At 42.9% G+C, this 26,862-nt stretch overlaps 2 protein-coding genes across 2 annotated transcripts; both read left to right on the forward strand.

The window, feature by feature from the left end:
• The first annotated feature begins 3,443 nt into the window (after positions 1–3,443).
• Positions 3,444–10,963, forward strand: aipl1 (aryl hydrocarbon receptor interacting protein-like 1). The gene is made up of 6 exons (XM_072462518.1): positions 3,444–3,626; positions 4,140–4,319; positions 5,827–6,015; positions 6,093–6,269; positions 7,092–7,233; positions 10,742–10,963. Exons 1-6 carry the CDS (start codon positions 3,519–3,521, stop codon positions 10,939–10,941), a joined length of 996 nt encoding a protein of 331 aa, XP_072318619.1. The 5' UTR covers positions 3,444–3,518; the 3' UTR covers positions 10,942–10,963.
• Positions 10,964–15,250: 4,287 nt separating this feature from the next.
• Positions 15,251–26,706, forward strand: trarg1a (trafficking regulator of GLUT4 (SLC2A4) 1a). The gene is made up of 3 exons (XM_072462530.1): positions 15,251–15,712; positions 23,889–24,009; positions 24,951–26,706. Exons 1-3 carry the CDS (start codon positions 15,311–15,313, stop codon positions 24,965–24,967), a joined length of 540 nt encoding a protein of 179 aa, XP_072318631.1. The 5' UTR covers positions 15,251–15,310; the 3' UTR covers positions 24,968–26,706.
• The last annotated feature ends 156 nt before the right edge of the window (positions 26,707–26,862 follow it).

A 26,862-nucleotide genomic window follows, 5' to 3' on the forward strand; every position in this document is an offset into this window, starting at 1 on the left:
GCAGCAAAGCACACGCACATTCTGCCAGACAATCTGACAGTGTGCAAGCAGTTCTGTGGACCTCTACTGGACAGAGGCAGTACTGCAGAGTCAAAAGTCCTGTCTGTGGCTGGCTGACCCCTGACCCTGGCCAATAGTTACACCAGAGCTTCATGGAAATATTAGCTAGAATAAATCAGTCAATTGGAATAAACTGCAATGGTTCCTCAATTGTCTGAGTACAAAAAGGATCTAGACTATATGAAATTATGATTGCAGTTTGTGGAGTGTTCGGTAGTTCAAAGTGTGCCACTTGGAATCTGGACATAACATTCCTATGAAACAATTGGGAATTATACTGTTTAATCTTCTATTGTAAAAAAAAAACGTTAAAATCAGTTAATGGCTAAATGCACGCATCATGTGAAGTTAAACAAAAAAGACCCAAGAGTATGTGAGGCTGTGATAACCATTTATTAATTTATGTATATATTGAATTGCCTTTAATGTATGTCTTCCCTCAATGGGGCCACTAGACAATGTATTTCTGAAAGATTGAAAAACAAATGACCAACATCTCTATTTATGAATATGCAATTGGAGCTCAATTTCATCCATCCATCCATTTTTTACCACTTGTTTCCTTTCGGGGTTGCGGTGACTGGAGCTTATCCCAGTGACTTCGGGCCTTTAGCTCAATTTCAATCATTTTTTATTATCCGTTGTTATGATAAACTACATGATTGAATGATTCCACTTGGTTTTGGGCTTTTGTTGTGTCTAATATAATATAAATAACCTAATATAAATACTAAGCTTTTGAAGAAGCAAACCTGGATATTATGCACATTATTTTACAATGTGCATGTAAACATTTAATCAGAATCAGAAAGGTCATTGTCAGTCAACACCATCCATAGACTGTGCTTCAGCAATATGGCACAGTGAATAAATAGAGATAGTAAAATGTAAATTATGATCAATGGATTCACATATGTATTTAATTTAGGAACGTACCTGTCATTGGCCTGAACATTCTTGTGTACCAAAAAAGAACTACAACAAAGTCCCAGCGTACACGCAACTAAAAAAGTGAAATGTGCGAGCGGGGACTGAAGGACATTCATCATTTAGCAATAGCACGAAAACTTTAAAATTGCTACACATAAGCGACAACTCATTACACTGACAAATTCATTTTTTTGAGGCACTACGTTGCTCGACAGCTCTTTGCGCTCTGCAGCACTAATACACACTCCAACGCTCCTGCCGTTTTCATATATTTAACACAGCAGACCAAAACAAGACTCTCAAATGAGTTAAAACATGTGTCTAATATTCTCCTGGCTGATATTTACCTCATGCCTCTCCTAGTCTGCTCCTCTTTATCGGCCTGCACAGTTACATGCAGCAGGAATAGAACTACACAAAGTCTTGTCCTCATGTGTTATTGGGATGTTTGTGATTCGAATCAAGACACTTCAGTTCAGTAATTCAGGTTTACATGCATTTTTTTAAAATCGAAAAGAATGACAATAAGGAAAGCGAAAGCCTGAATTGGCTGTGACTCTTGCTTTTTGAAGAATGGGGCATTGAAACTCTGCATATGCTCTCAGTTTGCCCGTCTCCATTACATTAGCCCTTTCTGTGCTTCTCCCTCCCTAACCCTGTCCAGTGCCTCATTCCTATAGAAGCAGCAGCAGCAGCAGCAACAGCAGCATTAGTGCACAAAAGGTTTACACATTCATAAATATTATGTTATGTGCCTGTATTCTGTGCGTCATGGAAGAAAACCTCCCCCCATGTGTTATGCATATGAATGAATGGCCTTTTATACAGGGATTCGCTCCTCCCCAGAAAATCCATGACTGTACTTTCCCAAAATAGACTATGACTTGCTCAAAGTGGAACTAATGCATCAGCTCTGGGTGTCCACAGATAAAGAGGGGGGTGTTCTCAAAGATGAATGAATGAATGAGTACAGTAGACTGGTTTCCCTTTATAACCATTGCTAATGCGTGCTCATGCGGAGCAGCCACAGTGTTGTAGGTGTGAGTGACGCATGTCGTGTGAGTCACCACAGAATAAGGTACAGGCTGGTTGTTACTGCATTTAGGTTCATGACTATACTATAAATGGATCTTCTGAACATTTTCTTCAATATTTGTAGCTAAATTGAATGAAAAATTATGAATTTGGATGACAATGTAAAAGGCTGTCACTATGACAACGTGACCCTGTCAAGTGTCAACGCCATATGTTGACACTTGAGTATAGCATTATTTTTAAACATACATACTCAAAACTACAGTAAAGCAGAACACATGTGATTTGTAAATTTACATGTAAGTGGTTTTAAAATATATTTGGTTACTTGTCTTGCAGTAGTTATAAGATAATTACAGCAAATGCATAATGTTCAGATATTTTATTAATATATACTATATACACAAATAAAATGATAACATAGATAATATAAACCATCGACCTTTCCTTAATTCGTACAATATTGATTCATGATTACATATTGATGAATGCATTATTATTGTATGTTTTTATTGTCATTATTCATACATTTAAATGATTCATGAGGTATTTTTCTTCTTAACACTTCCACTAGAGACTAAAATGTTCTCATCTTTGTTCAAGCTGTTGCTGAATTCTATATTTTTCTCTTTGAGTTAATTCAATGCAAAAAAAAATCACAGGGTTACAGGGTTATACAGCCAACTCAAAAGTATTGTGTTTTCTATTTTGTACTTAGTGTGTAAGGCCGGGTACTTTCTGAAGTAACAGCCTCTCAAAGTGCTCACAGACTGAACAGGAGTCGTGCGTTTCTCTCACACAGTTCCCTGCACATGGAGGACAGATGTTTAATAGTCCAGGTCATAGAGTCCATACAGTAATTGTCTGCTCCACGGTTTCTCCGTATTGGGTGCATTGTTCAGATCACCACATCCACATAAATCCAGGAAATTTCCTCTGGAATGGAAACAATGTCTTTTGCGTAGTTTCTGGGGCTATTTGTGTTTCTAGCGCTTTCTCATGTCTGTACCACACAGCACCTCCTTTTAACAGAATTCTAACATCAGAAAAGCGTACGGAAGGGATAGGCCGACATTTCCAGAAAATTGTACTGTATTCGTATTTATTTCTTTTTAATCATGATTTCTTTCTAAAATGTTGTCATCTTTTGTCATAATTAAAAGCACAGATGACTGCAAACACATGTTAACCTATCGTGTGTTTTATAAAGTGTGTCTTTTAAAATACTGAGATACTGGAATCCACTTTTAATAACTGAAAATACTGTCATTTCACTTTGACTTTATTCTGCTATAGAAATGTTGCTGGTGCCCCTGAAATGATGACTGACACAAAGTCCAAATAAAGTATACAAAAGTGTAATCTGATTATCCGTGCCTGAGATAATCCCTCACGCTTGTGTCAGCTGCCCCCTTCATACAGACAGTGGCCTGCAGGAGCAGACACACATGCTTTGTGTTATAGACCCTCTGAAGACCTGTCTCTGAGCTGAAATGTCGGACATGCAAGATGCACTGCTGCTGGGCTCTGTCGATGGGGTCAAGAAGACTATTCTGCATGGAGGAACAGGAGAAATCCCCAAGTTCAGCACCGGCACCAAGGTAAAACTGGCCTAATTTGGCATATTACATCTGACCAGTTTATTTATACCTCTGCATCGCTCTATTTATGTATTTGTTTGTCTGTTTTTAATGTATTTATACGTGGGCAATGACTATCAGTGTCCAGAAGATGGCGGCAGCAGCCCTTTTTTTTTTAGCTGCTCGAAGTCTAACTAGGGACTAACTACTGTGACCAATTAGCACCAACTACAAACACTGTGAAATTCGATTACTTTGGGCATTTTTATCATATATATGTTTTAATCCGTCCCTTCCAAACATACAGTGAGAGGGTCTGAGAGAGAACCGTGCAAACTGAGCAACGTTATCATATATTCAATAACTCAGATTTCTTTTATATTTATGACTGGCCCATGTTGTGCAGACCAGATTCTATGACGTGTATGAAAGTGCAAAAGAAATGCAACGACATTATTAACTTTATTTCAGCACTGATGACCCGAGCATCCTCACATTGTTGTATCCTCCTCCTCTTCTTCTTCTTCTCCCCAGGTGACCTTCCACTTCAGGACCCAGTTGTGCGATGACGAGCGGAGGGTGATAGACGATAGTAAAGTGGTGGGGACGCCGATGGAGCTAGTTATCGGAAACATGTTTAAGATGGACATCTGGGAGACACTGCTGGCGTCCATGAGGGTCGGGGAGGTGGCCGAGTTCTGGTGTGACACAGTTGTAAGTGAGAACCTGTCGCTCTGTGCCATTTACGCAGCACTTTACAAGAACTACCCACTCATTTGCCTTGATAAAGCTTGAACAAAGGCTTAAGATAAGATAAGATAATCCTTTATTGTCCACACATGGGGAAATTTCATTGTTGCAACGCAGGTAGATACAGAGGAAAAGAACAGATAACTTATAGGAAGTTTAAAAAAAAAACACTCTCAATACAAGAACTTTAAAAAAAATAATAATAATAATAATAATAATAATAAAAAAAATAAAAACAAAAATAAAGATAAAAATTAAATTAAATAAACTACTACTTAACTAAGGGTTTAAGATTAGGAGTAAGAGTAGGATTAGAGACTAATCTTAGGTATGAATTAAGTCTTCATAACTAAAAGCTAGTATGATGTAACATTTATGCTGTTACAACTTACTGCAAATCAGAAATGTTTAGTGTATAGTTCATTTACTGACACTAATCTAGGTTTCTTCGACCCACATTAACTTAAAAAGACTAGTCATGTCCTCGGTTGTGTTGTGTTTGTTTTCAGTGGCGGATTGGTGCATTTCATTAATCTGCAGCGGTCTCACTTCTGTGTAATCGGCTCGGAAAGCTGCTGACTCAGCTCTTCTCACTCTCTCCTCCTCTCTCGCTCAGCTCCTCCTCTCCCCTCTCCCATCTTCTCTCTCTCCTCTTGGCTTGGATTTGATGTTCAGAGCATTTGTTCACTAACTGTTACATAATACTGTATGTAACACAGTGCTATGATAGAACGCCGGGGCGTAGCTGTATTCCATCCATTGTCATTTGTCCCTGCAAATCACTCCCAATTCAAGTACCGTATTTTCCGGACTATAAGTTGCACCTTTTTTCATAATTTTGGCCGGGGTGCGACTTATACTCCAGAGCGACTTATATGTGATATTATTTGTTATTTTCACACTGGCAACCACAAGAGGGCGCTCTAGGCTCTAAGCGACACAGAAGAAGAATCTGCACTTCCTCTACCTCTGGAGTTTGTGGAGTTGTTTAGAAGTGACACAGAGGAAGAAGAATTCAGTGGATTTAGTGATTTGGGGTAAAACTGATGCTTTGGTAAACTTGTTAGCATGTTCTTTATGCTATAGTTATCTGAATAACTGTTCATATGTTACGTTAACATACCAGACACTTACCACAGTTCTGTCTGTGCGTCATGTAGCTGAAGGTGTTAGCGTTAGCATACGTACACCTATTCACCATGTTCTCTCATCTGTTATTATTTTAAACTGCATTTCAAGATGACATGTCTGTTCTTGGTCTTGGATTTTGTCAAATAAATTTCGCCCAAAAAATATTCCGACTTATACGCCAGTGCGACTTATAGTCCGGAAAATACGGTACTAACCAACACCGACCCTGCTCTGCTTCTGAGATCGGGCATTCTCAAGATGCAACAAAACTACAACCACCTATTTGTCATAGTTAAATAAATGACTTCAGATGATCACTTTGTTGGCCTGTTTTCCCCAGCACACTGGCGTTTACCCGCTCGTGGCAAAGAGTATGAGACGAATCGCAGAGGGTAAAGACCCCGTGGAGTGGCAGATGCACACGTGCGGAATGGCCAACATGTTTGCTTACCACAGCCTTGGCTACGAGGACCTGGACGAGCTCATGAAGGAGCCTCAACCGTTGTACTTCGTTTTCGAGTTGATCCGGGTATGAAAACTACACAGCGTTACCATCATCTTGCCTTGACTTCGATCATACCCGAACGGCACGTGTGCGTCCGACAGGTCCAGCTTCCAAACGAGTACAACAGGGAGTCGTGGGCGCTGAACGATGAGGAGAGGTTGAAGGTGGTGCCGGTTCTGCACGGCCAGGGCAACAAGCTCTACAAGCAGGGTCACTATCCGGAGGCGGCTCAAAAGTACAAAGAAGCCATCATCTGCCTGAAGAACGTACAGACCAAGGTAAATGCGTATACATGTGTTGCACCCTCGAACGATACGACGATACATTCCGTTTTGCAACTTTTAACAAGTCCACGGTTCAGAATACACACATTTGAGGCACGCAGGGGTACAACACCCAGAACACACCTGAGCCACACTCAACACAATGAGTAGGCGTGGCTGACCTACTTTTAACTCCACACTCCGTCCAGGTACAGCCCCTTTCATTTGCCTGACCAGCCATTCCCAACACGTTTTGACAGGCTACTTGGGATCCAACACAGTTGCGCCAATTTCCAAAGGGAGTGATTGACAGGCGGATTAACCAATCAGACAAACACATTGTCCGTTCGTTTCCAAACAAACATGGTGGATACGAGGAAAGGATAAAAATAACACAGACTGAGAAACGTTGCCGACTTCTGCTGAGTCAACAAGCGACGCACTAAACTCTGAGGTAAATGAAGTTATATATTTTGTTCTGAATGTTCCGAAAATATATGAGAGATGTCTTCCGCATTTGAGAGACACGTGACACAAATTAGCGGCGATGGTTGGAGCGGTAAATGCTGGAAAGGTTTTTTTGACGCCCTCCAATGGTCTGATTCCAGACCAAGACGCATTCGGACAGAATGTGGGCGGGGCTGGCGGGTCAGGCAACCCTTTCATAGACGTGCACTCTAATTCAAGTGCGCCATGATAAATGTACAATCCAACACACAAAAGTCGTGATAATTTAGCAGTGTATTGTACCGTCACAATTGAATATTAGCATGATGAATTAGATGAGCTACACATACATCCGAGACAGACATTTACTAGGATTGTGTGCGGTCGTAGGAGAAAGCGTGGGAGACTCCGTGGCTGAAGTTGGAGAAGATGTCCAACACGTTGACCTTGAACTACTGCCAGTGTCTGCTGCGCATGGAGGAGTACTATGAGGTCATCGAGCACACTAGTGACATCATCAACCAGCACCCGGGTCTGTCTACAATACACAAAACCGGTCACATATAGACACGACGTTACAATTTGAAATAAAGGAAAAGTGTTATTATTTCCAACAATCGCACAATAATGACGTTGGCACATTTTGCTTGAGTATGTTTTAATTTTAAAACTAGATTGTCTAGTTATGTTATTAACGTCTAATTAACTGTTAATAATTCGGCCCTCGTCTTATTCAGCATTACCTTGTATTCTACATTAACATTTTCCTAGTAATGCAATATTTATCACAACTTATTAGTATGTAGCTAGGACATTTTTGTATATGAATTATGATCCTATATAGGTTTTTGATAATAAGGGTGTTTTATTTTTTTGATAAATAAATGTTGTTTTCCTTATAATGTCCTAACGTCAAGATAAGCAGTAACAATGAGTTTTTAATAGGACAGCAAATTAGTAAAATAATAAGAAATTTGTTGCAGAATAAGATATTAGTAAGGGTTGAATGAATACAAATTTACATAAAATGCACATGTATGTAAATTAGCATCTAGTTAAATGTTAATAGGTGTATCCTAAAATAACGATTTAATAAGGATTTTCGGTTATTGTACTAAACCAGATATGAAAACTTGGAAGAACAAAAAAATATGTAGAACACAACAATTTTGCTCTCATCTCATCTGCACCTAAAGATGTTTAATTATTTCATTTAATCCATTTACATCCGTAGATTTATACGGGACAATCTAACTTCAAATGTTGTTTTCTCAAAATGCATTGTTCCCACATAGAGACGTAAAGATCAGCTCTTAAACCCACGCACACATTTTTCCACATCTAATTTAAAACCTGATTTGGCAAAATGTATACATACGTTTTCAGTTACATCTATTCAAACATCAAAGAAGATCAAAAACTTGACATATTTTTTGTAATATGTCAACAAAATGAATTCAAGAAAAAATGAATCTTAATTTATATATGTATGTAAATTGCACCTTTTTTCATAGTTTTGGCCGAGGTGAGACTTATACTTATATTTATACTTATATACTTGTACTTATACTCCGGAGCGACTTATATGTGATAATATTTGTTATTTTCACACTTCCAACCGCATTTCATACTCCAGTGCGACTTATATATGTTTTTTTCTTCTCTAATATGCAGTTTTTGGCTGGTGCGACTTATACTCTGGAAAATACGGTAATCTGCAGTGTCTCACTTCAAACAGATGATGTGTTTCGAGTGTTCGGCTCTCACGGTGACTAATACATACCTTTACTTTATTACGAGGCATTTCATGCCGTATGCTTTAAAAATGGGCTCGAGTCCAGAGCAAATGGCTATAAAACGTCAGATAAAATCATCTACTGTGTGTGTTGTCTTCAGAGAGTCAGGTCTGTGCTCTCATCCAATAACATTTCCTCTTGACTTTGAGCGTTTATTAGCTTATACTCGGGCAAGGACGGCGAATACACAGCGCTGGACCAGCCTCTTCTCCTTCAAAGCCTTTCACATTTCCTCAGCATTCTGTTATTCAAATGTACAATCCATCCATGCAGGTTCAATTCCGTGAGTTTGTGAGTTTCAAATCAAATCAAATCAAATCAATTTATTTTTGTAAGGCCCAAAATCACAACAACAGTTGCCTCTGAGGGCCACAGGGAGAAATGAATCAACAATGTCTGTGGTGGCGATGGAGTCAGACAATGTCTGTGGTGGCGAGGGACGATGTCCCAGGGTCCTCTGTCCTTAGACTCTCCTTCTCGGCCAGGAAAAACTACAAAAAAACCTCTTTGGGAAAAAAGCGTAGAAACCTGGAGGAGTTCCAGTGAAGGAGAGATCCGACTCTCACAGACGGACAGACGGACACGAGGGAGACTGGAGCTGGACCCACTCTTCAGGCAGATGAGGGACCGACTGAGTCGAGCTGGACCCACTCTTCAGGCAGATGAGGGACCGTCTGAGTCGAGCTGGACCCACTCTTCAGGCAGAAGAGGGACCGTCTGAGTCGAGCTGGACCCACTCTTCAGGCAGATGAGGGACCGTCTGAGTCGAGCTGGACCCACTCTTCAGGCAGAAGAGGGACCGTCTGAGTCGAGCTGGACCCACTCTTCAGGCAGAAGAGGGACCGTCTGAGTCGAGCTGGACCCACTCTTCAGGCAGAAGAGGGACCGTCTGAGTCGAGCTGGACCCACTCTTCAGGCAGATGAGGGACCGTCGGAGGCGAGCTGGACCCACTCTTCAGGCAGATGAGGGACCGACTGAGGCGAACTGGAGCCACTCTTCAGGCAGATGAGGGACCGTCCACACAGGGCAGGGACCACTTCACCAGGGGAGGGGCATCTGGGTCCACAGGTCCTCAGGAGTGAGAGAAAGAAAAGAAGGCGGTGAACAGTTTGCAAGTGGAATCAAAAAATAAATATTGTTTGATAGCATAAGTAGTCAGAAGAAGAAGAGGATAGTGCTCAAGCTGTCATACTTCCCCCAGCATAGTTACTCCTAGGGCAGCGTAGCTGAAGCTGTGGGTTTATCTTTCTGTTCCTAACTACTCTGACCATAAGCGATTTCGAAGAGGAACGTTTTAAGCCTGGACTTAAATGAAGAGACTGTGTCAGCATATTTAGCATGGGTCGGGAGCTGATTCCATAACACAGGAGCTTGGTAGCTAAACGCTCTACCTCCTACAGTACTTTTAGAGACTCTTGACACAACCAGAAGGCCAGCATTCTGAGAGCGAAGAGCTCTGTTTGGATGATATGGTTCTATAGCATCTTTGAGGTAGGATGGGGCCATGTCATTTATGGCTTTGTAGGTCAAGAGTAGAATTTTGAATTTGATTCTAGACTCGACGGGGAGCCAGTGAAGAGACTTCAGCACTGGCGTAATGTGCTCTCTTCTTTTTGTTCCTGTTAGTAATCTTGCTGCTGCATTTTGAACCAGTTGAAAGCTTTTTATGGAGCTTTTAGGACACGCTGCAAGCAGGGAGTTTGTGCTTGTTCTTGTCCCATTTTGAGACAGCGAACCGATCCTTTTCAAACGATGTTGCAGCCGGTGAATTCAAAGCCCACGGATAAAGATGCACGTTGACTTGACTCGCATTACTCGCAATACTGACTTAACCATGTGCAATACCGTCATATTCATGTGGAATTACTGTTGTACTCACATGCAATAATGTCACGTTCATGTGCATATAGCTGAGTGTTTATTTTACCATTATTATTAGTATTAGTATTATCTTGTCTTACACTAGCTGTTTTTATTTTATTTTATTATTTCATTTTATTTGTATTTTCCCCTCCATTCCTTATTAAGAAATGAGAGGTTTTGTCTATAGGAGTTTTTGTTTATAAGAGTTTTGGTTATAAGAGTTCTTCTATTAAGAGTGTTTTTTAAACTTCCTGTAAGTTATATGTCCTTTCCCTCTGTATCTACCTGCGTTGCAACAATGAAATTCCCCCATGTGTGGACAACAAAGGATTATCTTATCTTATTAGACTCATAGGGTTGTACATGTTCTCTTGCACCAGGTGTGGCAAAGGCGTATTACCTGAGAGGAAAAGCCCATAAGGAGGTGTGGAACGAGGCCGAGGCCCGACAGGACTTCAGCAGAGTGTTGGAGTTTGATCCTGGCATGAAGAAGTCTGTGAAGAGGGAACTGGCCGTGCTGGATATGCGCATGGAGGAGAAAAACCAGGAGGACAGGCAGAAGTACAAGGGCATGTTTTAAATGATATTCACAATAATGATAATAAAAAAACGTTTGAATAAATGGTCTGCTCGTTGTCATTGAGAGAAACGTTTCCTCGTGAGAAGCTCCTTTAAAATGATGCACTCTAGTCGTGATACATCAGATACTTTTTACTTTGACTTCACTACATTTGAGAGCAGGTACTTTCTACTGCACACTACACGTTTGGAGTGGATTGAAAAGTAGAAAGTGTTTTTCCTTATGGTTTTTTCGCATGTTTATGGTGACATCCGGTCTAAAAGTTTGACTTCACGTTCTGGCTTTAAACAAACAAAAACATATGATAAAATCATCAGAAAAATAAAGTTATTGATTCAATTGCTTCTGCTGACCAAAATCAGAACAATTCTTTATCCAGATCCACTACATTTGACTCATTAGTAGTTTTCAAATTCAGGATGAAATAGCCTACTTTTACTTTTTTACTCTAAAAGTACATTTTAAACAGCTAATTCATTTCACTTTTATGTGACACTGCTACAGCAACACAATTGAGTTCTTCATCCACCACTGAGCAGCTCAAAAATCACATGTTTTCATAGTAGACCATTCCCTCTTCACTTGTAAGCACTCATTACCTCCACTAGGGGGGATGTGTGAAGCACTTTTAAATCTGCCCTTTGAAGAAAATGCCTACGCAGCATTTAGAACATTTAGAACTCCAAGAGTATGAATATTTAATTCTCTCGGGTTTAATAAAGATAAACGATCCTAATTGTATCCTCACCTTTCCTTCTCTTCTGCTGACTGCAGATTCTGTGCTGTAACCACGCCAGCTTCTGAAAAGGCGTGGCTGTTAAATGTTGTTTTGTTTTTATTGAAGTATAATCTTTCTTTCTGTTTTTTTGTTGTTGTTGTAATTTTATAATTGTCAATATATTACATCACGTGCACGGGAATCCCCTCTGTTCCCTCTCGATTCTCCCCCTGGCTCTCCCTCTGGCTCTCCCTCTGGCTCTCCCCCCTCTGGCTCTCCCCTCTGGCTCTCTGGCTCTCTCCCTGGTGCTCCCTCTGGCTCTCCCCCCCTGGCTCTCCCTCTGGCTCTCTCCCCGGCGCTCCCTCTGGCTCTCCCCCCTCTGGCTCTCCCCCTGGCTCCCCCCTGGCTCTCCATCTGGCTCTCCATCTGGCTCTCCCCTCTGGCTCTCTCCCTGGCGCTCCCCCTGGCTCTCCCTCTGGCTCTCCCCTCTGGCTCTCCCCCCTGGCTCTCTGGCTCTCCCCCTGGCTCTCCCTCTGGCTCTCCCTCTGGCTCTCCCCCCCTGGCTCTCTGGCTCTCCCCCTGGCTCTCCCTCTGGCTCTCCCTCTGGTTCTCCCCCCTGGCTCTCTGGCTCTCCCTCTGGCTCTCCCCTGGCTCTCCCCCCTGGCTCTCTGGCTCTCCCTCTGGCTCTCCCTCTGGCTCTCCCCTGGCTCTCTCCCCTGGCTCTCTGGCTCTCCAATGGCTCTCCCTCTGGCTCTCCCCTGGCTCTCCCTTTGGCTCTCCCCCTTGGCTCTTTGGCGCTCCCCCTGGCTCTCCCTCTGGCTCTCCCCCTGGCTCTCCCTCTGGCTCTCCCCTCTGGCTCTCTGGCTCTCTCCCTGGCGCTCCCTCTGGCTCTCCCCCCCTGGCTCTCCCTCTGGCTCTCTCCCCGGCGCTCCCTCTGGCTCTCCCCCCTCTGGCTCTCCCCCTGGCTCTCCCCCTGGCTCTCCCTCTGGCTCTCCATCTGGCTCTCCCCCCTGGCTCTCTGGCGCTCCCCCTGGCTCTCCCTCTGGCTCTCCCCCTGGCTCTCCCTCTGGCTCTCCCTCTGGCTCTCCCCTCTGGCTCTCTGGCTCTCTCCCTGGCGCTCCCTCTGGCTCTCCCCCCCTGGCTCTCCCTCTGGCTCTCTCCCCGGCGCTCCCTCTGGCTCTCCCCCTGGCTCCCCCCTGGCTCTCCATCTGGCTCTCCCCTCTGGCTCTCTGGCTCTCCCATGGCTCTCCCTCTGGCTCTCCCCTCTGGCTCTCTGGCTCTCCCCTGGCTCTCCCCCCCTGGCTCTCCCTCCGGCTCTCTCCCCGGTGCTCCCTCTGGCTCTCCCCCCTCTGGCTCTCCCCCTGGCTCTCCCCCTGGCTCTCCCTCTGGCTCTCCCCTGGCTCTCTCCCCTGGCTCTCTGGCTCTCCCTCTGGCTCTCCCCTGGCTCTCCCTTTGGCTCTCCCCCCTGGCTCTCTGGCGCTCCCCCTGGCTCTCCCTCTGGCTCTCCCCCTGGCTCTCCCTCTGGCTCTCCCTCTGGCTCTCCCCTCTGGCTCTCTGGCTCTCTCCCTGGCGCTCCCTCTGGCTCTCCCCCCCTGGCTATCCCTCTGGCTCTCTCCCCGGCGCTCCCTCTGGCTCTCCCCCCTCTGGCTCTCCCCCTGGCTCCCCCCTGGCTCTCCATCTGGCTCTCCCCTCTGGCTCTCTGGCTCTCCCCCTGGCTCTCCATCTGGCTCTCCCCTCTGGCTCTCTGGCTCTCCCATGGCTCTCCCTCTGGCTCTCCCCTCTGGCTCTCTGGCTCTTCTCTGGCTCTCCCCTGGCTCTCCCTCTGGCTCTCTCCCTGGCGCCCCCCCTGGCTCTCCCTCTGGCTCTCCCCCTGGCTCCCCCCTGGCTCTCCCTCTGGCTCTCCCCTCTGGTTCTCCCCCCTGGCTCTCTGGCTCTCCCCTGGCTCTCCCTTTGGCTCTCCACCCTGGCTCTCTGGCTCTCCCCCTGGCTCTCCCCCTGTCTCTCCCATGGCTCTCTCCCTCTGGCTCTCTGGCTCTCCCCCTGGCTCTCCCTCTGGCTCTCCCTTTGGCTCTCCCATGGCTCTCTCCCTCTGGCTCTCTGGCTCTCCCCCTGGCTCTCCCTCTGGCTCTCCCTTTGGCTCTCCCCCCTGGCTCTCTGGCTCTCCCATGGCTCTCCCTCTGACTCTCCCCTGGCTCTCTCCCTCTGGCTCTCCCATGGCTCTCTCCCTCTGGCTCTCCCATGGCTCTCTCCCTCTGGCTCTCTGGCTCTCCCCTGGCTCCCCCCCTGGCCCCATCCACACAGCAGGTCGCAGAACGAGCTGTCATTCTGGGAGCAGGTTGACGCTAATGCAGCAGTTTAATGGTCAGGGAAATCAATGGGAGAGACTCAAAGCGAAGGAAAAGCAACTGACGGTGTTAGGCAACCCCGGAGTCTCCATTCACAAAGTGTTACAATTCCCCTCAACTCAGCACTTCTGCCCTCACTATGAGCATCCGACAAAGGCGTGTTTAGACACTAGAACCGGCTGGATTCGTGGTGAGATAAAGCTCCTCTTATTCGTTGTGACTAAAAGAATGCTGTGATTGCCCTTTGCATAGCACCATAATGCCGCGTGTTTCCTCTGAAAACCAGAGGCGCTTACGAGAGGAGGAGCAGGGAGGGATGGAAGACGGAGAGGGTGATGAGGAGGAGAGAAGTGCGGGCTGCGTGCCAGACTGACCCGCAAGAGCCGCATCAAGGCAGCAAGAGAGACGCAGACTCATGCTTTTCACAATAAGACTCAGAAGTAAGTCTCAATGCCAACAACATGGACATCCTTATTTATATATGTCTTCATTCGCACTGTCTAACACGTCACTCAAGCTTGTATTCTGTTTTATGGAATCAAAACTTCTGAATGACAAAATAAAGTAAATGTGACGAAAACGGCTTAACGTTTAAATGTATTTTCTGGATTAAATATACTTACTATTGCTTTTTAAACAGTCTTAGTAATTCTTTTGCATCCCACTGTTTTGTGTAGCCTATAAATTACAATATAAATGAATAATCACCGTTAAAGAATCTTAGCAAGTAGTTAGTTACAAATCAGTCTTAAACCGTCAGGGCCATTTAAAGTGGACGTCAGAACAATTAATAAAAAAAAGTGCATCACACAAATAGGGCGATCGTAAATAGCCAGCCTGGTCCTTTTACTTTGGCGCAGCGAGAGCGGAAGTCCCGTGCGTCGCCCACCGCGCGGCTTGACACTGGTCCCAAGTTGAGTACAGTCGTGTGTTGCTGCAGTGAGCTGGAGACAGAGGAGTGGAAGAAAGTGTCTCACCTATGCTCCGTGTCACCTTCATCCATCTTTGCTCCGAACGCACTTCTGCCTCCGGACGGATTTAAGGCATTTAAGAGAAAAGGTACGAGGCATCACTCTTTAAGTCTGACTCTTGAGTTCAGCTGGAGCAGTTAGAACCGGGATGGGAGGAAAGTAGATGCAAATATGATGCACGGTTATAGGATGCTTTCTGATTCAAGCGTTTCCTTTCTCCGCTTGTTAGGCTCTTAGAAGACTGCAAAATATTCTCTGTGCAAATAGAAATTAGACCGACCAGAACATTCCAGGGCTTCACTTCTTCGATGATATAACTTCTTCAGACTTCAAACATGGCCATCAACACAGACGCAGAGTATCAGAAGACCAACTTGGGAGAAAGCGGGAGGAGCGCCCAGCCCGCAGACACCCCGGAGACGGAGAAACTACTGGCCGTGACCACCGAGCCGGGCGGCAACGGGATGAAGATGTCCACCTCGTTCAGTGCGAGCGGGGACAAGGGCTTGGACACGGACCAGAATGGACACAGCGTTGCCATGAGGTCTGGTTCGGCCGGACACCTGAGCGCCGCCGCGCCCCTGTCTCCGTCCCGGGCCAGTTTGAGCCGCTCCTCCACCGGGAACGCCACCGTCCAGGAGGTCCCCAAACCCAAGGACTACCTCATCCTGGTCATCTTCTCCTGCTTCTGCCCCGTGTGGCCCATCAGCATTGTGGCGTTGGTCTACTCCATCATGGTGAGTGACGACGTCTCTTTGGCTTTTGGCGTGCGCTCAGATCCATCCTGATCAAATATTCAAAATAGATTCTGTTTCATTGTGAGTGACCGTTTCTGAAGAGTTTCATTGGACTATAACTTACTTTAAAATGGATCTTCTTCTTCTTCTTCTTCTTCTTCTTCTTCTTCTTCTTCTTCTTCTTCTTCTTCTTCTTCTTTTTCTTTTTCTTTTTCTTCTTCTTCTTCTTCTTCTTCTTCTTCTTCTTCTTCTTCTTCTTCTTCTTCTTCTTCTTCTTCTTCTTCACAGAGGTGTACGCTTTACGTCACTAATGTAATCTGACACTGAATATTTAGTTACATCTGAGAAGTTCTTTTTCTCCTTGAAATAAACACCATAAGTGAAAAGTTACTTGCGGATATTGCTGTGTCAGCCACGCTCTTCATGTATTCATCATTATGTAAAAATAAAATAAATGTGTATTCCAGTTTAGCTGTGAACTAGACTCGCTACTGGAGCCAAACTGTACATGTCTTGTGCTTCTGTATCGTTCGGTTCAGTCTGTTCCTTTGTTTCTTCATCATTTGTTGCCTTTATATTTGCACATTACTATAGTGCATATACATTTGGCCTTTAAACTGACATGATTGTGCCTGATTCTTGGTGCCTATATTTGGTATTGAAACACACTCAAGCAGAACTCTGGCATGTAACCCCGTGGTTCACTTAGACCAAGGGTGTCCACAAACCACCCAACAATGTCGAATTTGTCGAATGTCAAAATTAATAATTAGAAATGTTGCATTTGACATGGTTTTGATGAGCCTCAACACCTTTAATAAGACTTGGAACACTAATATTAGATTGGTATAACATAAAAATGCTTGAATTTTTCCAATTTTAAAGTAAAAAGTATTATTTTTTGTTGTTTGGAGCAAGTTAGCAGGAAGCCGCAATTAGCCCCCGGGCCGTAGTTTGGACATGCCTGACTTAGACCTTTGTATTCATTCAATCGGCAAGATGCTTGTTTTACCCATTCCATCCGTTTATTATTGCCTTATAATTCATTGTCGCACAGTTGCACCAGGAAACGCACATTTTGACTGCCTAGAGCTTCCACAACTCAAGATCCTCCTCTAGCGAGCCAAAGCCATTAGTTCTGTAATCTCACTCCGGTGGGTTCTACACCAAAGGGACTATCCAGACCATCCTGGACTGAACCCCCCTGTCATTCACAAGTGTGTGTGTGTGTGTGTGTGTGAGAGAGAGAGAGGCGTTAGACAGAGGGCAGAAAGAAGAAAACTGAAGGAGGGGGAAACCAGAGCTGCCTACTAACTCAATAGAAGGCCAGAGAAGTCAATTTAGTTTCTGAGCAGAGGGCAAATAGGAGCAGTTATCCAGTTATGTGTCTCCCCCATCAACACACTCCCCCCAGCTCTTTCCTCAGGTTACAGGGAAGGATCGAGTTAAAAAACACCATTGACTATTAGACGGCAAATAGCTATAAAGTAGTTCCTATCACTGGATTACACACGTCTTGGATCGGCCACATCAGATAAGTGCCCCAGATGAGGGAATACAAAGGGCTTACAACACATAAATCTGAAGTAATGATGTAGCACTATGAAGGCTAAGTGCTAGTATCCCGCAGCTTAAAGGAAGTTAATGCTAGTGGGAGGAAAATTATGTAGAGAGTCCGACTGCAACCTTAAAAAAAAAAGAAGAAAAGAAACAGTCAACCCCCGCCCGAGCAGCTTCTGCGTGAGACAGCGATAAATAGTGTGTCGTATCTGGAATAGTGATGAGGGAGAAGTGCTGCATACGTTTATCATGCCATGTTTTAATCCGGTTTTTGACACAGCAGACCATGACGTATAGGTCCGTCTGCGCGTCTGGAATATGGCTGAAACTGACAATTATTTCTGTAGTTGACTAGTCAGTTATTCTACTTTGTATCAGTGTACTAGTCAAACCATCATTTATTTTGCGCATTAAGATGAGTGGACAATATTGACAAAAAATGAGTGGACAATATTGACAAAAAATGTATATCTCACATATCTTTATCCTTATGACTGTATTCAGGTGATGTTATGGTCATCCATCAGAAATGTGCTAAAGATTGCCCGTAAATGCTTGAGGTTCAAATATCACCCCAGGTTCAGATATCAAGTAAATGGACTGTAAGATGTGGGCTCTGGTTTGGACGATTACACTGCAAGTTTCTGCTTTTCCTTTTTTATACAGTTAATAATATAGATGACATACTCTTTTTTTGCATAGCCTCTAAAACAATGATTACAAATAAAATAACCTCTACGGTGAGATCTATAAATTAGCAAAAAAAATAATGATAATCAATGGATATATCTTAAAAACTGCTTTGTCTTAGGCGTTAACTCATTTTAGAAACGTGCAGTGCAGTTACTAGTATGACCCCCTGCTGGACCCCCTGCTGGACCCCCTGCTGGACCCCCTGCTGGACCCCCTGCTGGACCCCCTACAGTTCGCCTACAGAGCCAACAGGTCTGTGGACGACGCCATCAACCTGGCTCTCTCCTCAGGAACCCATGCCAGGATCCTGTTTGTGGACTTCAGCTCTGCATTCAACGCCATCCCCCCCGCTCTGCTCCAGGACAAGCTCTCCCAGCTCAACGTGCCTGACCTCACCTGCAGGTGGAGCACTGACACCACCTTCATCAGTCAAATCTCGGACGGGGATGAGTCCGTCTACAGGAGGGAGGTGGCCCGGGTTGTGTCCTGGTGCAGCAATAACAACCGGGAGTTCAATGCCCAGATGATAGGGGAGATGATCGTGGACTTCAGGAAAGTCACCACCCCCCAGCCCCCCCTCACCCTCTCAGACTCCCCCATCACTACTGTGGACTCCCTCTGCTTTCTCAGCACCACCATCACCCGGGACCTCAAGTGGGAGCCCACCATCAGCTCCCTCATCAAGAAGGCCCAGCAGAGGATGTACTTCCTGTTGCAGCTGAAGAAAGCCTCCATCACCACAGCCAGGGACAAACAGAGACTACAGCGCATTGTGCCTCTGCTGAGAAGGTGATCGGCTGCAGACTTCCATCTCTGCAGGACCTGTACGTCTCCAGGGCTCTGGGACGAACAGGTCGGATCACAGCCGACCCTTCTCACCCTGGACACGGACTATATAAATAAACATTTAAATACAAATTTAATTATATTAATATAATATTAAAAAGAAAACTTTGTAACGACAAAACTTTGTAATGACAAAATTAAGAAATTTGGAGAATATAAATATGGAATCTTTACATTTTAGTATTTGAATTCAGTCAACACTATCATTTAAGACTTTGTTGGCAAGGGAGACAAAATACTGTTGTGTTTTGTCAATATTGTGATAATTGTTTGTGCATAAATTGTGTCGTCATTAGTATGTATAGCAAATTAATCATTTGGATTTGTTTTTGTGTGTTGACATTACAGTTTTGATTGATATCATGTCACTGATTTAAAAACACGCTGAGAACTACAGTTACACACAATACTGTACATTAATGTGCTGTTTAAGACTCAGTATGTTGTGTCACAATCCCCAAAGTCTGACCACATTAATCCATCACTATCGCCTCAGTTCACTTGCAGCCCCTCAACAGCCTGCTCGAGCGGGCCACAGACCTCCGGAAAAAGCCCTTGTAAAGGCTGCGGCTGGCAAACGCACAAGATGTGCAGTCAATTATGGGGATTGGAGAGGCAGAGCTAATAGGTTTTTACAGCCCAGACTGGCCTATCCCAGTAATGGCATGGAGGGCCCAAACCACCAGCACGTTATTGCTCGTGCTGCAGATTTGCTTGTGAAATATAGATGCTGCAATGAGCGAATGTGTATATGCCGGTGCGTTCCTCAGTGAATGACTTTTTTGTGAGATTTTGTGCCCGTAGGCTTTATTGACAGGGAACTTGAGGGAAACAGTGTGAAAAGGGGGATGAGAGAGAAGGGAGGACAGGCAGTAAATAGTTGGAGTCAGGAATCAAACTCACGACACTGCACCTGGAGGCAAACGTGTGCCATGAGCACTCGATCACTGGGCAGCACGGGGAACCACTTCTTATGTAGAAAAATCACAAACCAATGTACTATTATGTGTAATTATGTGGCCTGGATATGTAGACGGGGAAGCAAAGGGCAGGAGTGCACACTCAGCTGTCAGGCTCTTTGCATTGACTGAACAATAAGAATTGGTTACGTTACATTTTTAATGGTTAATCATTTTTCATGCTCTGATTGGACCCCAGAGTCTCCTGTTTAGAAACTGTTTAGACTGATTGTTCCATTGTGGATAGCAGCACTTTATACTTCTGCTTCATAATAGAACCAGGGAGGTTTAGATTAGGTGTTTTGAGAAATGACATATTTGTGGTGACACGCCCATTTGCAGCTCACAAGAGCGCGAGACACGAATACAATTAAAATTCATGAGCTGTAGCTGGCCTGCATTTTATCATGTTAAGAACGAGATCTACTCATAAGACAACATTTAGAAGTTTGCATTTTTTATGCACTCTTGTGTAACGTGGCAGCGCTTCAGACCATCTTTAAAGGAGACTGGTCTGAAAAACAAAAGGTCCAATTAATGTCAGCTCTGTTTAATACATTTAACACCAAAAAAGAAAGGAACATCACCAAAAACCAACACATTTTATACATTTTACTATTATTTGACGCATGAATATTAACAAATAGTAATCAAGGTATAAATGTCAATACATAAACGCACACATTATGAGCTTCGCAGTCATTGTGATTTCACTTACACCCTAATGACAATGTAGGTGTTTACTTTATCCATCCGACTGTCACATGACAAATAGAGAATAAGATAAGAGAGAGTCAAAAACACACTTTTCCCTTAATGCTTCTGTTGTGATAAGCTTTAGTGATCCACTGAAACAATGTTGTGTTTACAGAGAAGTTTTGCCTCAGATCTCGTGTGTGCCAGCTACAGAGTGCGTGTTTCCTGAAAGAGGAACTGGATGCATCGATTCAAGGTGCTGAGGAGGCTTTTTCTCTGCGATGTGAGTCCAGATCAATAGCATTTCTTCCCCCGGGACTCTATTTGTCCCACTGCTTCACATCGCAGCCCTTCAAGTGAGGAATGTGTCCTCCGCAAAATTCTCCACACACATGGACAGCTCCCTATTTTGAATTAGCATCTTCCTTAAGATCTTCCACATCTTACAGACGTTTTAGTCACCACTATAATGTGTGCTGCCACAATTAAACATATACATCCAAAATAATATCAACGTTATACCTTATGACTCAAGATTCCACGCAGAAGCTGTCGTTTGGTCGACGTTCACTGGATATTAAAGACAGAGAGACTCAACAGACGTGGCAAACATGCAATTCCATGGCGGTTGTCAGGGATGAGTGATAGAAATGTTAGATTACATGGTCGTTCTTGGAGTAGCTGTGCCATCTCAAGCCTCATGTGGGACTGGTCTTCAAATGTACAGTTGTTTTTGGGTTATTGGGCTTGTCACTCCCTGCACACATGACCCCTGACCTTAGACAGTCCTGCATCAAATACGAACGCACCCTCCATTTGTTGATCCGGGTACTCTAGATTCTAGAACGTTTGTCTATTTAAGCACCATGGACAGCTCTTGTGCCGTTTAACAGGCGACTGAATGTCTTTGTATTTATGTTAATTTATATATTTTCTCAAAACCTTTTTCATATTATCAAATGCATGTGTTATGTGGGTTTATGTGCGTTTGCAAGTTTTGTAATTAGAAACATTTACATACATCGGTGCATAACGAGTACTAATGGGATGCACTAATGAGATGCTTATTAGCACATGTAAAACCCCTTATGTTTAGGTTGGACCTTTTCTTTATTTATTCCATTTTGTCCACCACATCTTATAAAAGAAAACTCTCAAGCTGCTTGATATGCTGTACATGAATATAAAGCTGTAACCCTCTTATTTCCAGTCACATCAGTCATTCTGGGAAGCACCAAGGTGAATTTGTGCTCCAAACCCACAAGCAAAAATTACCCTAAAATAAAATGAAAAATGAATATGAATTTTATATGGATTCCGCCTGGACATTTTTGCTTTATTACAAGTCCCTAAAACTCATTTTCAGTTCATTTACCTTCAGCTTTTAAAGAGAATTGTAATAATTTAGTAAATGCTAAAACTAGTGTCAATCAGACAGCTTCAGGTTTAAATGGGGGTCACTTTTTCAGGCTTTTTTGGACAAATAGACCCTAAGCATAATTAACAACTAGGGAAAAGTCTAAAATATGCCATTAAGTAGATTTATATGAGTAAAATATCCAACGTTCATGTGGCCGACAAGTTAACGATGCACCAATTCCCTGGGCGGCCCGAAATGGCTTTTTAGTCTGTGTAGAACTTATTTTCTCTGGAGGTGGTTTTTTGGGCTTGCTCCAAAGGGCCATATTTTGCGTCTTAAAAAAGGTGAGCTTTTGCAATTTTTCAGGTTTGTTTAGTGCCAATATATAACCTGTAATGACTGAAATACAGTTAACTAATGTTTTAAAGCAGTTCTCCATTTAAAAGACTGGCGATTCCAACGGAAGTGCCGACCCATTGGAAAAAGAGGAAAAAGTGGGCGGGGCGGAATACGGTGAATAAAGCCCCTCGATCACATGGTCAGTTCCCCCAATCACCCACGAGGACTCACACAGCCAATCTACGTGGAGGAAAATCACACTGTATAAGCACATATGCCCTTTAAGAAAACCATTCACTAAACAATGGAAAATTATTATTATCAATTTTTAGATTATACCAAAGGGAAAAAACATTTAGTATAATTGATCGCTGTTTTTTCTTACAAACCCATAGCTCATTTGGTTCCAGTAACAAATATGTAGAGTATAATTTATATCTGAGTGGAAACAACAGTAGGTGTGATGTGTGTGTAGGAGAGCAGAGCATAAAAGTGGGAAGAGCCATCTATCATCGCTCAAACACCTGCAGCGAGGACAGCTATACATCCAGCATCAACATGAAATACAGTTCTGTCGCCATAGTTACAAGGCCCATTCAACCGGCAGCAATGACCCGGACCCTCACATCTATTTCTCTCTCCGGGTCGCTCACTTTCTCACCACGATGAATTATTGTTCAGATTTTAGTTGAAGGAGCAACTCAGCGTTAATTTACATGATCAACTTTATGCAAGCTTTTGATAACGCAAAAATAGTATAGAAAATAAACTAGCATTGACATTGAAGAGACTGAAATATGAACTGCAAAACTAATATGAATGAGAATCAAATGTGTTTCAGAACATGGCTTAAAACAGGTCAACGCAATGGAAATGTATTTTTGTTGATTTTTATTCCACAAAAATAAATTTCTTAACCCTTTATTTCCTATATCTAACATTTTTTTGCACAGTAAATGTGCAGTATGTAACATTTCCAATGGGGAATGTTGGAATTAAACGTATCTATCTTGTATTTATTCAATTACTCAAGTTTTTATTGGTAAAGTAATTGCCTTAATAGCTGGCTTTCTCATGGTCAGTCCTGAAACTTGGCCTGTCGGCTCCACCTGCTTATCGCCATGGAGATAGACAAGTTCAATGCCCTTCTGTGGAACATTCTGGTTGTTACACAGTGAATGCTCCTTTAATACAAGATGGCAAATAGCAGTAATTTGGTAAAAATTATGAAGAATACACTTTAATGAGCTTTTAAGCACAAACACAAGACACAAACAGACCATACACTTCTCTGATTGGTCAATCCGCCTGTCAATCACACCCTTAGGACATCGGAGCAGCTGGTTATGAAATCAGACCAACACGTCTTTGTGTAGTATTTTCAAAGCGTGTGGTCATGGCTGGTCAGGCAAGTGAAATGTCACTCTGGAGAGGCGGGACTTATTAGCACTGCACTTTTAAATAGGAAGTCACTGGACCTGTTTCTATTATTAAGCTGTTTTAGATCAATATTGCAGTTTACAATGAACAGACTTTTTTTAAATGTCTCCTTTAAAGGTAATATTAAATAAGTAAAACAGTAATAAAGAAAGCACAATATTACCAATAACACAATGAGGAAAAACAAAGTGACTAATACTTTGCATAACATTTAGTCTCTTCCACCACATTGCTCAAATCTCACGGGACATGTTCTGACGGTGGTGCTTTGTGTTGTGTCCAGTCGAGGAACAGTCTGCAGAACGGGGACGTGGACGGCGCTCGGAGACTGGGACGACTGGCTCGTCTCCTCAGCATCGTGTCCATCAGCCTGGGCCTCCTCGGCATCATAGTCTTTGTCTCAGGTAAAAATAAAAAAAAATTCACTCATGTTTCTCCACAAACCTGACTTGTAACGTTTCCGGTGATAAATTATGTGTCTCTAGCGCTCCAAATAACTGCAAAAAACGACTTTCTCTCCATGGAGAATGTTCTAAAGTTTGGTTTTAACGTTCCGTCTCCGTGGAGTAATGTGGGTGGCGAGCTGTTACCAGGACGCCGCTGCTTTAACATAAATGCACAGCAAATTACGGAATTACTGACATTGTGCTATTCGATCGAGTTTAGGTTTTATTTAACAAGAATGACTTAAGTATAAGTACAATCATTTTAATACGATACCATATGTTGAGTAGAAAGTATTATGACGTATTACCACCACCAATATTGTCATTTATACATCTAATTTATCACCATGGAAAATTACACATTAAAAGAACTACCGTATTTTCCGGAGTATAAGTCGCACCAACCAAAAAATGCATAATATAGAAGAAAAAAACATACATAAGTTGCACTGGAGTATGAAATGCGGTTGCAAGTGTGAAAATAACAAATAGTATCACATATAAGTATATAAGTATAAATATAAGTATAAGTCGCACCCCGGCCAAAACTATGAAAAAAATGTGCGACTTATAGTGCGGAAAATACGGTATGTGAAAGAATTGTAGAAAAGCATTTTGACTTTCTGAAATATTCACTTTCTATAACAACTGTACACGTTCCTTCACACACGCACGGACTGAAACAAGCCTGCTTCACTCTGAGGCCGACTGCATTACCATTACAGAGTGATATATGATCGCGGCCCACGAGCAGAGCGTGTGTGTGTCCAGGCTCAGCGCATTTTCCGCGTGTGTGTTTGGATTGATTTAGCACTGCGGCGCGGACTGCAGCATTGAGATTTAACCTGTCACTGTCTCAATCTGACCTTAACGTGTGCCTTTTGTCTTCTCTTTTCCAGTGAAATGGAGGAAGTAGCGTGGACGCAACAAGGAGGAAAATGTTCAACTTTTTTAATGATAAGTGCAAAAAAAACTATTCATCAAACTATAGTTAAGCTTACAACTACTTGTATCAATCCTAAGGGGGAAAAAGCTTGTCAAAATGTACGACATTGAGATACAAATTGATAGTGTGTTCTCATCACATATTGTCACATATTGTATTACTATGATTTACTATCTCTATGATCTCAATGGAAAGGTTTTTTTATGCTGGACTTTACAATAATATTCAAGCCGAGACACTGGTTTGGGCCACGTCCATTCACCTCGGCTTGTTATAATTATGCATAATTTCAGTCTTAACTGTTGGTACTGCAGCATATACGCAAAAACATTAAGAAGAACATTAAATGCATGTGTTGTAATACAACAATATATTGTATGTTTGGAAAAACAAGGGAACTAAAGAAAGGGGGAGAAAATAAAAAAGTAAAAAATCTTCTTTCTGTGTACAAATATAAGACCAAGACAGTAGAAAAAGCTTCAGTTGTAGTCATCTGGACTCAGTTTGAAAAAATAGACGTTTCGACTCTCATCCAAGAGTCATTGTCAATAAAAGAATTTAGATCGAGAACTCCGATATTAATACTGTTCTGTGGTAAGACCCGCCCATTGGGAGGAGCCTTCCTGAAGTAGAAAGAGTTGTTTGTTTCAACAGAAACTTCCCCCTTGTATGATACAAGGGGGAAGTTTTTTCTACTATGGAACACGCCTGGACGAATGAGGGATTACACCGACATAAGACCAAGACATGTTTTACATTTGGGACACAGCCAAATGGATTCTGATCCAACCCTGGACTGATGCAAATATTTATCGTCAAAACATGTGTATGTACTGGAACATACGAACTATATAACCTTCAAGTGTTTTTTTATTATGAATGTGACGTGCTGCGTGGCACGAAGTGAAAATGCAAGGATGTGAGTGAGGAGGTCGTGGGATGTCTTTTCACGTGACTTTATAAGCTCTGTGCGATTCAACTGCATGATTGAATGCAATGTACCACATGCATTTGTTCAGTTCATTCTAATGGGTCAGAAAGGCTAAAGGTTTGCACAGGGACACAGTGTGATTTATTTGTGTAAATAATGTCAAGCTGTTGATGAATGACTTGTCATTGACAATGCATGATATAGACCTCCTTTTACCTGATGGAGTGACTGCTGTCTATTCACTTTCCTTTTTATACTGTTCTTTGTAAAATGACTCATCATTCCACATACTGTAAGTCTGCCTTTTTGCAAAAAACATGTCAACCCACGAGAGAATATCTGAATGTTTTGCTATTTATAATCACATTTATTTGAGAAGGTAGTATATGCTGGTGTTTCCTAAATTGGGGGTCGGGACCCCTCAGGGGTTCGCGAGGGAATGCGAGAGGCAATGTTCAAAATTATGACACTGTAATTCATCTCTTTTAATCAGTTTTAAATAGATCAAATAACACAAGAAACTACTAAATTAATAGAATTAAACCTAATTTTACATGGTTTAAAACTTAAAATGATCATGGACATCTAATTCATTTTGCTGTGGGTCAGTTTGATGGTTATTCTGGGGGTCCCGGCCTGAACAGTTTGGGAACGCCGAGTCTATGCAATGTGAATGCATGTTGGGTTAAACTTTTGTAGATGAACTAACTAAACAATTTCACTGTGTAACAATAAGCATTTAAATGTCTGCAATAATACAAGCTAGACTGTATTTGAATTCACTTGTAACTGACTTACTGTGGCCTATTGACAGTGCTGCTTCTGCTAAAAGCACACGATCACTCAATGTAAACCAGAAACATCACTTTTGTCTTTAAACATTCTTCATTCTAGTCATCTCCCTTTTATCAGGACTAAATTATAGCCAAATATA

The sequence above is a fragment of the Eucyclogobius newberryi genome, unplaced genomic scaffold (genome assembly GCF_026437365.1).
Source record: "Eucyclogobius newberryi isolate DKJ021-1_F unplaced genomic scaffold, fEucNew1.0.hap1 SCAF_10, whole genome shotgun sequence".
Taxonomy (NCBI): Eukaryota; Metazoa; Chordata; class Actinopteri; order Gobiiformes; family Gobiidae; genus Eucyclogobius; species Eucyclogobius newberryi.